Raw genomic sequence first — 16,304 nt, 5'->3', positions numbered from 1 at the left:
GCAAGAGCAGAGGCAGACCCCTGGGCAACAGGGGTGCAGAGGTGAGGAACGAGGGACAGGAAGGCAACGAAGGTGATGCCCTCAGCTGATGGTCCACCGCCAAAGGCGAAGCTGCCCGCACATGGCGGAGCCTCAGTGCTGCAGAACACAGTGCCTGTCCAGGCAGATGTTAGCTGACCTGTGTACCCTCATTGAGGGTCATCCAAAGGTTCACAGGAACCATCACCATTGCTTTCCTGCGGCTCTAAAAGTCACAGTAGCCTTGCACCTTCTTGCACCTGGCTCCTTCCAAGGAGCAGCAGCAGCAGACATAAGCTGCTGCCTGCGAGTTGCTACTAATCATAGCATCACGGAGGTGACAGATGCTCCGTTCAAGAGGGCAGGGGATTACTGAATTCAAGGATGATATCGGTACTCAAGCTCAAAGAGCAGTGAGATTTGCCTCCCTCGCTGGATGCCCTCAGTGCAATCGATGATCCCATGCACCTAATGTCTCATTGAGGCACCGACTGATCAGCCAGGGAGATTCCTCAATAGGAAGGGATTCCACTCCCTACATGATCAGTTGGTCTGTGACCACAGAAAGAGCATAACCCAGGTGTGTGCATGCTGCCATGACGTTTTTATCCTCCGGCACTCGCAGGTGCTGCATCTCATCATGAAGCCGTTAGAGATCCGTGGATGGCTGTTAATGGATAAGGCTTAACCCTTGTAGAGATGGCTGATGACTCCGGTGCATCACCCTGCCACAGAGGCTGAGACGCACTGCAGCTGATGCCACCTGAGCTCAAAGGTCAACATGGTGCAGTTTGATGAGCAACATGATGAGGCTCAAGTGCCTTAACTAGTTGGGTGGCACTTTCCAGTACACTTCCTCAAGGGTCTCGTGCTTTCTGGTGGTCTGCTAAGGCCTCCATTACATGGCGTTCCAGAGAGGTGCTGACTGAGGAGGGAGAAGTGCTTGGAGCGGCACAGCTCCTGGAAGAGGAAGACGAGGAGAAGGCTGAGGATAACTGGAGAGAGGTCCCCATGCTTTGCAGGAATGTCACTGTAGCAGGCTCGGAAGACGGAGCGCTCATCAAGACGGCAGGGGTGTCAGGGCCATTCCTATGCAGAGATGTTTGACCTGAGTGACTTGGTCTACAGGACATTTGGCAAGGAGAGTCTCCTTCATCTGAGTGAGAGCAACCATCACTTAACAGCAAAAGTTAGCAACCTTCCTGTGGCATAAACAGTGCAAGGCTGCACAGTCTCTACTTGACACACAATTCCCCAGCACACTCCATTGCTTTGCTGACCCTTATTTCCCATTCTCCTGCATGATGAAATGGAAGCGCGCACGTCTGAGTTAGTGCAACAACATGCCCGGTGCTTTATCGCTTGATAGTTTGCTATTATTTACAGCAGATACACCCAGGCGACCCACAAAGTGACATTACCGACATGGTAGCCTCCACTGACAGCCACTCCTACAAGTTGCTCAGGTGAGAATGAGGTGGAGGTAGACAGCTTGCTAGTGCCCATCTGGGACTGAGATTCCCGTGGCGGTCGACCTTGGTGTGGAGGTGCCCTGGGATGGGAGTGGGAAGGGAGGAGGTGGAGCCCCTCCAAATGCTGCTGTGCAGCACCGCTGCAGGGGCTGCCTCTGTCAGGGCATAGCTCCACAGATGCTTTGTCCATCGGAGGGGTCATGGTGGCATTTGATGAAGATGGAGCCCCTCCTCAGCCCTTTCATGGCGTCCTTGATCACTAGAGGGGAGCACAAGCTGGCACGCAGCTGATGATTTGCACCACTGACCAGTCAATGCTGCTGGCTGTGGCATGCATCCTGTGTATGTCAGTGCAGTGTTACTGCATCTGCTCTGAGTGATGCTGCATATGGTTCTACAACAGGTTGGCCACTCTGAATGGAGGAGCTAAAATCACTAAGACATTGTGGAGCACATGAGATGAATGGACTTGTCCATTCTCATCCCATGACTCCACAGTGCCTCAGTTAACTCTGACATGTGGCCACACATCTCACGCTGATTCTCCAGGTAGAGCTGCCTGTTTCGTGACTTCCAAGTGTTTACATCTCTGCCCTGCTGAACAGGACTACACCTGTCCTCCATCCTTTGAGGAACACTGCCCACAGCTGACTCTGCCTCCACTATATCCTCCAGCTCTGAAGTGATGTGCGTTTCACCTTGTGCCACTGTTTCTAATACCATGCGAGGACCCACTGAGGTGTGAGTGTCTGCGCTGGTGGAGGGTGCACAAGAAAGATGTGACAGTGCAGGCTCCGAAGTGGACTTCTGCCCCTCTGAAGCTGGCCCTTTTGGGAGACTTAAGAGAAGGTGGTGATGAAAGATCAGAATAGTCAACAGATGCTTCGGTTGCTTAAAATAATGAGATGACTGCTTATGCATTGATAACTTGTTGCATGGGGAGGATTCCCATGAAATACCTGAACCCGAAGATGTTGAGATCTTTTCATCCTGTCTATGGTGGACTTCTATTTTTCTATCTCCAGTGTCCCTGTGGCTTGCCACTCTGGCCAAATCAAGAGCCAGCTCCTCAAAATGTGTCAGTAACATGAGCTGGGACACCCCACCATCCAGACCTCTAGCTTTCCCTGCTTTCATCTTCCATTTGGCCTGCAAGGTGAAGAAAGATGCCATTAGGACAATGCCTCTCTTCATCACCACTCACTGCTTTTCATTCACATAAGATATTGCAGTCTGCACTCCAGCTTCCTGTCCAACAGCACTAGGGTGATCTGACCTCTGCTTATGGGTCATCAAGGCTGATGAGCACACATCTCTCCCATGGTCAGGAGAACTCCGTGCACCCTCAGGTTGCCCCTCTCTTTTGCACTCTGGTAACTGCTAATTATCTAATTGAGGTATATAAGATGATTAAGGGGATTGGCAAAGTAAACGGAGAGAGGATGTTTCCTCTGGTGGGGCTAGAACGAGAGGTCATAGTTTTAGGATAAGGGGTAGCAGATTTAAAACCGAGATGAGGAGAAATTACTTCTCTAAAAAGGTTGTGAGTCTGTGGAATTTACTATCCCAGAGTGCGGTGGATGCCGGGACATTGAGTAAATTTAAGGAGGAGATAGACACATTTTTAATTAGTAATGGGTCGAAGGGATATGGAAAACGGGCAGGAAAGTGGAGTTGAGGCCGAGTTGAGATCAGCCGTGATCATATTGAATGGCAGAGCAGGCTCGAGGGGCTGAATTGCCTACTCCTGCTCCTGGTTCTTATGTTCTAACTGCTGACCAGGAGACATACCATCTGGGTCTATCTTTGGACTCACCTTGTCAGACCTAAGCAAGTCATTGAAATATTTGCTGCACTGCACCCAGTTCCTCCTCACCACTCCTCTGCTGCTGACCTTATGAGCCCCTTCCACCCATGCATTCTTGGTGAGCCTTGCAGGCTTTCTGTTGCCGCTTGCAGTGAACAGGATGTTTCTCCGTTCAGTCTTTGCCTCCAGCAGCACCTTCAATGAGGTGTCAGAAAAAGGGACTTCCCTGGCACGGATGCCCTCCCTGTCCACTGCCCTCTACTCCCCTTCTTGCATCGTGGGGACGAATGGCAGCCACAGCAATGGCTGCCAATTGTCCTTTAAATCGGTCGCACTGTTGCCTGTGTTCTGCCTCCTTCCCATGTTGGCAGCGATTGCAACTACAAGCCAAATAACTACTTAGCATACTAAAATTGCAATGCATATGCGCTGCTGCAGCAGTGTGGGGTCTGTACCTGGAAATGACAGCAATGTTGGTGTTCCAACCCCAGAATTGAAATCCCACCCTATGACTCTTAAGGGACGGCCACCAATGGTCTAGCAATTGGGGGCTCGAGGCCAGAATTAGGGGAGCGCAAATAGCTTGAGGGTTGTGGGGCTGGAGGAGATTAGATATAGGGAGGGGCAAGGCAATGGAGGGAATTTGAAAACAAATCTGAAGATTTTAAACTCGAAGTTGCTTAACCATTGTCGGTCAGCGAGCACAGGGGTAATGGGTAAACAGAACTTGGTGTGAATAAGGACATGGACAGCAGAGTTTTGGATGACTTCAGGTTTACTTGGGAGTGTGTTGGAATAGTTAAATCAGATAATAACGGTGCAGATGAGCTGAGGCAGGGGTGGAGTTGGGTGATGTTACGGAGGTGGAAATAAGCGAGATAAGTGGTCGAAAGCACAGAAGCACATCTCTGGGTTAAATCTGATACCAAGGTTACGAGCAGTCTGTTTCAGCCTCAGATAGTTGCCAGGTGAAATGATGGAAGTGGTTCCTCATATTTAGTTGGAGGAAATTTCTGCTTGCCCAGCACTTGATGTCGGACAAGCAGTATGATAATGTAACGGTGGTGGAGGAGTCGAGAGAGGTGCTGGTGATAGAGCTTCGTGTCGTTAGCTTATGTGTGGAAACTGATCCTGTGTTTCCAGATGATAGTATTGAGGGTCAGCATGTAGATTAGAAATAGGAGGGGATCCAGGATAGATCCTCAGGGATACCAGAAGTAATGGCGCAGGAGTGGGAAGAGAAGCCATTGCAGGTGATACTCTGACTATGGTTAGATAAGAACAATTTAACTTTTATTATTTTGCGTACCCAATTGAGAAGCATTATGGAGATACCATATTCATTGAGAAAATTCAATTAACACTGATGACTACTGTACTTTGTAAAAGATAAATTCAAGTAGGAACTGTAATTGTGTTTTTAAATTAACTTTTGTGACTTCATTTAACCCTTCTAACCATTCCATTTGAATTGAAGTAGTGCCTCATATGACATGTCAAGGATTGTAGAATTAATACATTTATAAAATTTTCTGCATAGCGGATTTGTGAAATATGGGCCAAGTCAATATAATTTGAATCTACTGATTCTGTAACCATTTAACCTGTGCTTACAAATAGTGAAATATTTATTCATTTTGTTAGGCGAATCAATATGGGACTGCGGTTTCAAGCAGCAATCCCAGCGTTGCAACACAGGTCGTTGATTGAAAAGGATGTCTCCAAAGCTGACTTGGTGTGGAAGCCTTGGTGTGAACTTGATGACCCAGAAGTCCAACAAAAAGGTATACTGCCTGTTTAGTGAATACTGCTTTGCATCGGAGTTAGATATAGCTCTTGGGTCTAAAGAGATCAAAGGGTTTGGGGCGAAAGTGGGAACAGGTTACTGAGTTGGATGATCATGATCAAAATGAATGGCGGAGCAGGCTCAAAGGGCCGAATGGCCTATTCCTGCTCCTATTTTCTTGGCTTCTATGTTAACATGTTATTTAGAATAGTTTCAATGAGAAATACTTCTGTCAAGTGAAGTAATTCTCCATGTAAACTACTATTCTGTTTAATACTTTAAATTGTTTAAGTCTCGTACCTAGTACAAGTTTCTTTTCTTGTAATCTTTCCACAGTCTTATGGAGACGCAAACAGCAGCTTAGCTGGCAGTGATTGGTTACTGTTGTTCAGGATGCCATTTGAGATGGATTTCTTTCACATTCAGTTAAAGCTGGGTGCTGGGCTATATTCAGCCAGTGACTCTCTCTTGCTCAGGACCCAAAAGGCACCAACTCTTTGGAGCCACTAGTTAACGTTTCAGACACTGGCATCATCTGCCTCTTCATCAACTTCCAAATTCACACAATGTCACAATATCTGTAGAGTTGTGGTGAGATTAAAAATACAGTCTCTGATCAAAAAGAAATACTTAAAAACAAGTTTATTCTAATTCTCCCACCAGTTTTTTAAAATCTCTTATGTAAAAAAAATACTGAAATGGATCCAGATATTTCAGATGATACATGCACTATGTGATATGCTACTGAGCTAGACAGACCAGGAATGTCCCTGGTCTCTGCTGAGTTGGCTGATCTTAGTGGGGTGACAGTCCACATCAAGATCTGTAGTCTGGGGAGGAGAAAAATATAATTGGGTTCCTGCATCCTCTATTGGAAGTGCCTGTGTGAATATCAGATGGGAAGACATTGCCAAACACTTGATGTCCTGGCTCAAACATAAATAATTGCCACTTCAGTAATGTGCTGTTGGGCCACCTGCATTTGGACATGAGTTGCCACCTCTAGGAAATGAGAATTTAGGGGGTGGATTGTTTGGAGGAGTGGAGCCAAACTTGACTCACACTCTCCTTTTTTTGTTCTCCTTTATCTTGGCATATTCTATTTTGAAAAGAGTGGGTAGACTACCTTCTTAAGTCTGACTACCATGCTTGAGGCAATCACTGGGGCAGGGCGAGTTTTTCTTTTAACCCTCACCTGTCTTGCTCCTTTTCAAACACTGTCTAGCCTCTTCCTGGTATCTGTCTCTGACAGTGCAGCTGAGAACAGAATGTGCCCTTCAATCCTTCAAGAACTTCAAGCCTGAAATTGTGTTTTCCTACAAAGTACAGTCTACACTACTAGTATATTATACATTTTTTTTTAAACTTAAGATTGAATAAAACTAAATCATTTTACTGGAAATGTAGCTTTGCTCAAAATTCAACAGCTATGGGGAAAAAAACATGAAATGTTGAAAATTCATTGTTGGCTGTAAGCCATTCATTTTTATCCAGTTCATCAATTGAAACCACTGGAATTTTTTTTATTGCAACTTAGTTTTAAGAATTTTGCCACGATTCTTTTTTTTTAAGGGAAGCACCAAAGTTATGCTTTCTTCTCATGTACTTGCAAGAAAGAAAACTTGCATTTACATAGTGCCTTTTGAGTCCTCAAAATATCCCAAAGTGCTTCACAACTAATGGAGTACTTTTGAAGCTGTTGTTGAGGCAAATACAACAACAGTTTATGCACAGCAAATCCAACAAACACCAGTTTGGCAAACGATCAGTTATCTGTTCTGCTGGTGTTTGAGGGGTAATTGTAGACCAGGAGAATTCTTCTGTGCTTTTAATCTTGCCATGGAATCTTTTAGTATGTGATTTTGCTGATGAAGTTGGAGGTAGCTTTGAAAAGTTCAGAAAGTGTATAAACTTAATTTTATATCTTTTATAGTGGAAGATCTGTTGAACATGGCTTGCTCTAGTGTGCTACCAGGTGGTGGGACAAATCGAGAACTTGCCCTACATTGTCTTTTTGAGGCAGATGGTAACATTTTGGTAAGTACGATATTAAAACATGCTCCAAGTGCTGATTATTAACTGGGATGTATAACATACATTTAGCATTTTATATAAAATCATTTGAATTGCAGTGACAGCGGATGTTTGCAGTGAAAAATGAAAATTGTTGTTAAGGCTTTGGATCTTACAACTGCTTATAATTACAAGCAGCTTCTTCCATTTCATTTTATAGTAGCAAAATCTTTTTATTTAACATTTTTCTTCAGGACAGTGATGAATTGTTTATTTTCAAAGAAAAGAAAATTGTGGAAGGTCTGCTGATAAGACACTGGGCAATTCTGTTTTTGTAGATTTTACAAGATGAAGAATATTTGTATTTTGATAGCTGTAGCGATAATTCCTTACCCTGATGCTTCCCTACACATCCTTTGCATGCATTGCATAGATAAAAGGGGAAAAAAACAATTGCGGGAGTAAAAATTAAACATGATGGAAATGCACATGTCTATTAGCATTTGGAAAACAATGCATTTTACAGCGTGATCATTTGTTTCATATGTATAGCCTATAGAGGACAAAGTGTGGATTACAGCAATCATCGGTCAAATGTGTTTATAATTTCTTTATACAAGAAATCATCAGGTATTGATACCAAATAACGAACAAAATTAGGAAATTGAAAAAAGGAAAACGCTAAAAGGAAAGGGTGATTATACCAAATAAACCAGTCCGATTTCTGTTGCTTTCCATAGCAAAATACATGTATATAAATTTTTGTTTAGCATCTGTTTTGTTTTATTTAGCTGTTACGACCAGGTGAGAAAGGGGTCTAGAGGTTCCCTCTCAGCCTTTGCTTGGTTTGGCCATAACAGGGATTAACTTTTAAAACACCGTGTTTTAAGCTCCCCCTCAGTGAATCCTTGTTCACCATTCTCTAATTGTAATGGCAAAGAAATCAACCAGACAGGTTTTCTTCGATTTAAACAAGAAAGGTGTAGGTTTATTAACCTTAAAACTCTAATTTGATTAAAACGACTAGAACTACGCGATGCGACCACACTAACATGCATACACGATAAACACACGCAAATAGAGACAGAAAAGGAGAAAGAATCAAAGGGAAGAGGTTTGCAGTAATATGGAGTTCATTTACTCGTTTTGTGTTGGATGCAGTTTTGATTGCAATTGAGTCTTTGATTGCTGTTAAATCTTGCAGTTCTCATTGGGGCCCAGTGCACACTTTCAAACTTGTTTCGCTGTTAAGAATCTTGAGGCTTGAGTTGCTTCCGTGCTTTTCGTGAGAGAGAGACAGGGAGATGCTGTCTTCTTGAAGTCTGTTTTCAAACTGATCTGTGAGCACAATTCAAACCAAACTTGGGCTAGCAGGTTAGTCATGTGACCAGCTCCTTATTTGGGACAAATCCTTCTGTGGTTTTGTGGATTCTTTCAATTTTAGCAGACATCCTCAGTGGAGAGGGGATGGAATGCTGTCTTTTAAATATTCCAATGTCTCTTGATCCAAAATCCATTTGGCTAATTAAATTAGGGGAAGCACGCCCATTGTCTTCTCTAGGCAACTGTCTTTTAGAATGCAAATGGACCACCATGTTTTCAGTGGTCTTTTAAACCAAGCCACTTTCAGTCCAGCAACAGTTTAAAATTACTGTTCCATATGATGAAATTAATGTCTCATTTTGGCAGGTGTGGTTTTCATCACATATCCAACATTGCCAGTTTAGCTGCTGAATTTGAAGTAGTCTTCTGTGTTACGACCGACCGCTCCAATCAAAACCCCCAATCAAAATGTACGATTCTGATTGTGGTGGGAGAAACGCACTGTTAATTCAATCCCGTCCCTCCACAGATTGCCTAACATATTACTTTAAACTTTCCAAGTTAAAGAAAGACTCAACCAAATTGTACTATCTATTAACCCCTGAATGAGGCTAACCAAACCAGGTGTCTTTAAATCAACAAATTAACTTTTAAATTAGAAAAACAAAATTCTTAAATACTATGAATATATAAACAACATTTAAAATAGAAAAAATTAGAGTCCTTGCAAATTTACAGTCCAATATTGCTTGAAGTCCTCATAGCCATCCGGTGGGGAAAAACGTTCTTGCACAATAGAACAGTCCGTAGTCTAATTCCAGCAGTAACTGATGCTTTCCTTCTCCAGCGAACTTCAGCAATTAATGACTTACAAACACTTTCAATATAATCTATCTGACTTGAGAGTTTTTGAGGGATAAAAGATTGTCACAGTCTAACTTCCCTTCCTTCAGTTTAAGTTACCAGAGATCTCTGTTTTCGTTTGACTTTTTTTTTTTTAGAATTTTGAGAGATAATAATTAAACAGACTAAATTCTCTTCCTTCAGTTTAAATGGCTGAGAGCTTTTTTTCAGGTGCTAATACCAGCTATCTATCTGTGTTCCCTGATAGAACAGACTGTCTGCAACTAAACGCCAGTTCAAAATTGAATTATAACAAATGTATCGCATGATCCTCAATCCAAGTGGTTGTATCCATGGTAATGAGAATGCACCCTTTGAATCGCAGTCTCTGGCTGTACCCAAGGCAATGAAAATGCACCTTCTCGGTAACTCCAGAGGCCTGCTGGTTCTTAAAGCAGTACAGCTCCTTTTCCAGCCTTAAAGACATATCATATATTCCCCGGAGAAAAAAAAATTACAGGACCATGAGTTATAAGTGCTATGTAGGATAGCAAAGGGCTGGCAGGTTTTTAAAGTTGTTCTTTAGTATTTCAAATGACATCGAAAGGAAATAATTTATGACCAATAAAAGAAAATCCAGGATTGAATAATTGATTTACCTACTTCACTTATGTAATAGCCAATTGATGTAATTCAAATAATATTTGGTTTAACGTTTTCTGTCCATTTATGTGGTGTATTGACTGCAAAGGAGGCACTGTGTGGTTGTCGAAAGATTGATGATGATGCTGTAACACCCTAAGATGTATCAAGTGACTGAAACTAGCTATCCCATGTTTTTTGGTAGGGGTTTTGGACATTTCACAGTTGATTACTGGGAAATAAACTCTTTACAATGTTACATTTGAGAGTAGCACAAAAGAATGTAAATAATTTTTGTAGTGCAAAAATGTCCAAGCAGGAAAAGCTTAATGGCATGATTCCCTAACAGGATAAAGCATGTTGTGTTTCTCTGTTCTGTTTCACTTGCTAATTGCGTCCCTTAAGGATGCTGCCAAAACAGTGAATACTTTGCCATTTTAAAGGTATTTCTGTTTTATGCTAGATGGCTGTGGAGATTTTGCTGATGAAGATGCCTATTAAAGCCAAATCTCATCTGCTGGCGGATTATCACTATGCTGGTATGTAGCTTTCCCACACCTTTCTTCCCACTTGCTATCATGTTCTATTTGGAACTTAGGATTTTACAACCATCAGTGCAGACTTATCAAAATATCTGTTACTCATTTTGTATGAAGAATATTGAAAGTAATAACTTTGTTTTAAAAGTCAATTTATGCTGATCATGCTGATGGCAGAATCAATACCCTATGTGATGCAGAAAAAAAACTTGCATTTATATCGAGCCTTTCACAACTTCAAGATGTCCTAAAGAGCTTTACAGCCAGTGAAGTATTTTTGAAGTGACATCACTGTTGTGATACAGGAAACGCAACAGCCAGTTTGCACACAACAAACTCCCACAGATCGCAATGTGGTAATAACCAGATAATCTGTTTTTGATGGATAAATATTTAAGACATGGGGATAACTCTCCTGCTCTTTGAAATAGTGCCATGAGATCTTTTGCAAGGGCAGACGGGGCCTTAGTTTAATGTCTCATTGAAAGACTACAGCTCTGACAGTGCAGCACTCTCTCAGTACTGCATTGGAGTGTCAGCCTAGATTTTTGTCCACTCAAGATTCTGGAGTGGGACTTGAGCCCACAACCTTCTGACTCAGAGGCAAGAGTGCTACCAACTGAGCCATGACTGAAACTTATACTTCTAGACCAATACATGTGACCTAACCACCTAAAACAAGTGCAGAAGTTGCCAATGTATTGTGCTTGGTTGGGTTAGCAGGCTTGATGGAAGCTACTATTTATTTGCAGTTTAAAATGTAAGCATTTCTTTTACTTGAACAGTTGTCAGGCAGTGTCTCTTTTCACTGAATTTGCCCTGTTCAGTGATTATTCATCCAAATGTTGTCACCCAGCCACATCGTCTGAAAATACGTCAGATTCCACGTGTGCGCTGATGACTCCCTACTTTATCCTGCTCAACTTCTGCACTGTCTCTGATTTGTCACATTGTTTGACCAACATCAAGTACTGGGTGAGCAGATATTTACTCCAGCTAAATATTGGGAAGATCGAAGCCATGGTCTTCGATTCCTGCCACAAACTCTGTTCCCTAGCCACTGACTCCATCCCTCTCCCTGGCAACTATCTGAGGCTGAACCAGACTGTACACGGCCTTGGTGTTGTATTTGACCCCAAGACGAGCTTCCATCCACAAAGCCGCTCTATCATTAAGACTGCCTATTTACATCCTAATATCAGTTGGCTCTGCCCTCCTTCAGCTCATCTGCTGAAATCTTCATCTGTGCCTTTGTGACCTAAGACTTAACTATTCCAATGCACTCCTGGATGGCCTGCCATCTTGCACCCTACATAAACTTGAGCTCATTTAAAACACTGCTGCCAGTATCCTAACTTGCACTGAGTCTTGTTCGCCTGTCATCCCTGTGCTCACTGACCCACATTGGCATCCAACAATGCCTCTTCAGAAAAAAAAATTTCATCCTTATTTTTAAATCACTCCCCTGACAACCCCCCCCCCCTCGCCCCCAACCCCACCCTCCATATCTCTAACCTCCTCTACCCCTACAACCCTCCAACATCTCTGAACTCCTCTAATTCTGGCCTCTTGCACATCTCCAATTTTACTTCACTGTTGGCAGCCTTGCCTTCAGCTGCCTAGGCCCTAAAGTCTGGAATTCCTGCCCTAAATCCCTCTACCACCCTACCTCTCTGTCTTTAAAGATGCTCCTTAAAATCTCTTTTGTCCTAATACACTCTTGTGTAGCTTGGTGTCAATGTTTGTTTGGTAACACTCCTGTGAAGTTCATTTTACTACATTGAAGGTGCTAGTTAAATGCAAATTGTTGTGGTAGAGTACATTCTTTGTTCAGTATTATTTATTTATTTTTTTAATTTAGAGATACAGCACTGAAACAGGCCCTTCGACCCACCGAGTCTGTGCCGACCATCAACCACCCATTTATACTAATCCTACACTAATTCCATATTCCTACCACATCCCCCACCTGTCCCTATATTTCCCTACCACCTACCTATACTAGGGGCAATTTATAATGGCCAATTTACCTATCAACTTGCAAGTTTTTGGCATGTGGGAGGAAACCGGAGCACCCGGAGGAAACCCACGCAGACACAGGGAGAAGTTGCAAACTCCACAGATTGGTTTTCGGGGATGTTGTACAGTTGGCTCTGTCCTTGCACTTCTGTCTTTTTTCCTGCCAACTGCTAATTCTCTTCGACTCACCATTCTTTAGCCCCGCCTTTATGGCTATCCGCCAGCTCTGGCAATCACTGGCAACTGACTCCCACGACTTGTGGTCAATGTCACAGGACTTCATGTTGCATTTGCAGATGTTTTTAGAGCGGAAACATGGATGGCTGGTGGGTCTGATGCCAGTGACGAGCTCGCTGTACACTGCGTCCTTGAGGATCCTGCCATTTTCCATGCGGTTCACATGGCCAAGCCATCTCGAGCGCCGCTGGCTCAGTAGGGTGTATGTGCTGGGGATGTTGGCCGCCTCGAGGACTTCTGCATTGGAGATACGGTCCTGCCACCTGATGCCAAGGATTCTTAGGGGGCAGCGAAGATGGGAATGAGTTGAGACATCGCTCTCGGCTGACATACATTGTCCAGGCCTTGCTGCCGTAGAGCAAGGTACTGAGGACACAGGCTTGAAACACTCGGACTTTTGTGTTCCATGTCAGTGCGCCGTTTTCCCACACTCTCTTGGCCATTCTGGACATAGCAGCGGATGCCTTTCCCATGCGCTTGTTGATTTCTGCATTGAGAGGTTACTGGTGATAGTTGAGCTTAGGTAGGTGAACTCTTGAACCACGTCCAGAGTGTGGTCGCCGATATTGATGAATGGAGCATTTCTGACATCCTGTCCCATGATCGTTTTCTTGAGGCTGATGGTTAGGCCAAATTCGTTGCAGGCAGCCGCAATCCTGTTGATGGGTCTCTGCAGACACTCTTCTGTGTGGGATGTTAATGCAGCATTGTCAGCAAAGAGGAATTCCCTGATGAGGACTTTCCATACTTTGGTCTTCGCTCTAAGATGGGCAAGGTTGAACAGCCTGCCATCTGATCTTGTGTGGAGGAAAATTCCTTCTGCATTAGCACATTATTCCGGTACTGGGTGGGGCATCTGGTATGCCCACCCAATGAGGTCAGCTTAAGTCCTGAACCATTTTTACAGTCAGACCTCACTACAGTAAGATTGACGAGCAGACAGCTTGACCATCAGGGACGGAGTTGGGAGGGGAGGCTAGTGGGAGGAAATCTGGCTGCTCTTCTGTGGAGCTGCATCAGCACTGGAGCATTTAGGGGTGCCAAAGAGAAACAGGCAGTGGGTGGGAAGATTTTAGTGGGACCAGAAGGAGCACCATCACATTTTTAGCAAAGCTTTATTCGTAATTTTCCTGCCTGCTGAATCAGCAGTCCCTTTTAATGCTCAGTTCCACTAGTGCGCTTCACCAATAGAAGACAAAATTACATCAGCATCCTAAGTAAGGTGTAGGATCTGATTTGTATATCATGATTAGACTACTGATGAGAACACCAAAAATTTTCAGAACTAAAAAGCCCATTTACTGCCTTTTTTTTTGACAGACTTGAACTTTACCTATCTGCCTCCCTACCAAATATCTGGATCCCTTTTCTCTCCTGAAATTGATTTAATTATTTCATGCGCCATATACTTTAGGTTGACTTGCTTTCTAATTGCGTCACTTGCTATTTGAGCTCTTTGCGATTGTAACCAATTTTCCTAAATTAACATATTGTTCATTTACTGCACACCCCAACCAGTCCTTGACTTTTACTTTCTTAAACAATCTGATCACAACTACTAATGTTGGAAAGCAGATATTCTGTTCCGTCATCTGATAGGTCTATTTACCTGTTGGAATTATTGCTCCCTAGAATAGCCTTGTAAATGGAAATATTTGGAAACTAGGGATGACTATTAAGATTATTCATTATAATGAACCCATAGTTGAGTTAACTTCATGATTTTAATCTCTCTTTCCTCTGACTTTTTTGGCCCAATTTTAACCCATTTAAAACCCACCCACTTGCCCAGAATTAAACTCTGGGCCCAGTGTCTCTCTCTGCAGTTATAGCTTTCAAGTGTTCTGCAATTGTTGAGTTCCAAGAGCCAGAAGATTGCCAATGACTCGCTTGCAGTAACCTGCATACTAGGTTAACCAAAGTCTTGTGCTATGCCGCTTGCACTCTGAAGAAGTGCAGCAAGTTTGTTTTTATCCACTTAATTCATTTTGAAATTAGGTGTCCAGCCATGCTTATATACAATGTGTGTGTGTATATATACACACACATGTAATAGTGCAACAAACGCACATATCCAGATAAATACATTTGACTGAAACGCAACTGAATTCACACCTTATACAAATGAATGTTCTGCTGTATCCACATCCACAGTTGTTGCTTGTTTCCAGGCAAATTAGTTTTTATTTGGCAAAGTAGAATAAGAAATTCACAGTTTACACCAAATCCCAAAATTCAGTTATAATTTGTAAATGGGAATACTTCAGTGTGCAAATTGCAGAATGTTGCTGGTTATGTTATTGCCAAAGTTTAATTTTTCCCCTTAATACTTTCATCTTGATAAAGTAAGAAAAATAATTCTGGCTTTCACAGCTTCACTTTTTCCTGAATGGGGTGGATGGCTGAAAACAGGTGTCTGGGAAGCCAGCCTGTTGCTTCAGAACGCTTCTGTGATAGTATCAGTAGTATTTAAATCTGAAAGGCTGATCCCTTGTCTGAGTTTAGTTTCTAGAACGGCATATTGGTATTCAGACTCTTTAGTAGATTTCTGCCTCGTCAGGCCACTTAGAAGTTGATGCGAGCAGCAAAACTCAAGAAGACATAATTTCATGTATAAACATTACTGGTTCAAGAAAGCATCATTATGGAAAACCTCAAAAGACTTTGTAACTTTTGTAATCGAGTGAAATCTGTTTTGTTTGCTCATACTTTTCTTATATGTACTTCATAAGCCTGATTCATAGTTTATAGCCTGACCTGCACTCGGTCCAATTCAATTTAAGAGCCCCAGATGGAAGTAGGATCCTTGTTTGCACTATATTCCGTAATCCTAGCAATATCACTTCACCCTGTGCATGCTAACTCCTAGGTTACTTCTCTGATAAAGCTATGATTTGATTCATAAGCAGTGTCGGCTTACTTGTGCAAGTGATGATTTGCACTGAGAATAGGAAAAAGTATGTGAAGAGTATCCAAATCAAATTGGGAATATCCTCAGTTACTACATGTGAACATATTGTCTTTCACCACTGAGTAATGGAAAAATAATGACAGACTTTTGTTTTATTTGTCTATGGGATGTGGCTAGGCCAGCATTTATTGCCCATCCCTAATTGCCCTTGAACTGAGTGGTTTACTAGACCATTTCAGAGGGTATTTGAGTCAACCACATTGCTGTGGGTCTGGACTCACATGTAGGCCAGACCAGGTAAGGACAGCAGATTTCCTTCACTAAAGAACATTAGTGAACCAGATGGGTTTTTACAATGGTTTCATGGTCACCTTTTAAATTCCAGATTTATTAATTGAATTCCAAATTTCACCATCTGTTGTGGGATTCGAACCCATATCTCCGGAGCACTAGCCTGGGCCTCTGCATTGCTAGTCCAGTGACATTACCACTACGCCATTGCCTCCCCAAATATATGAATGGTATATAACGTAAATAATATTTCCTAATATCTCCTTTTGTGGCTGGCTGTCATATTTTGTTTTATAAAGCTCCTGTAAAGCAGCTTGGGACGTTTTATTATGTTAAAGGTGTCATATAAATATAAGTTGGTGTTGAATATCATTGCTAATAGGAGATTGGGAGATTTCCTGTT

At 42.7% G+C, this 16,304-nt stretch overlaps 1 protein-coding gene across 17 annotated transcripts in view; it reads left to right on the top strand.

The window, feature by feature from the left end:
- Nucleotides 1-16,304, top strand: part of LOC137376473 (transcriptional-regulating factor 1-like) — a 281,859-nt gene that overhangs the window by 217,536 nt on the left and 48,019 nt on the right. For all 17 annotated transcript variants that reach the window (XM_068045121.1, XM_068045115.1, XM_068045119.1 and 14 more), the window contains 3 exons: nt 4,942-5,081; nt 7,017-7,120; nt 10,368-10,443. In XM_068045121.1, coding sequence (XP_067901222.1) covers nt 4,942-5,081; nt 7,017-7,120; nt 10,368-10,443 — 320 coding nt within the window. The remainder of the gene's footprint in view (nt 1-4,941; nt 5,082-7,016; nt 7,121-10,367; nt 10,444-16,304) is intronic.

Source organism: Heterodontus francisci, chromosome 13 (assembly GCF_036365525.1).
Source record: "Heterodontus francisci isolate sHetFra1 chromosome 13, sHetFra1.hap1, whole genome shotgun sequence".
NCBI lineage: Eukaryota > Metazoa > Chordata > Chondrichthyes > Heterodontiformes > Heterodontidae > Heterodontus > Heterodontus francisci.
Note: the sequence above shows the minus strand (reverse complement) of the source record. Positions and strands in the feature narration are given on the sequence as shown.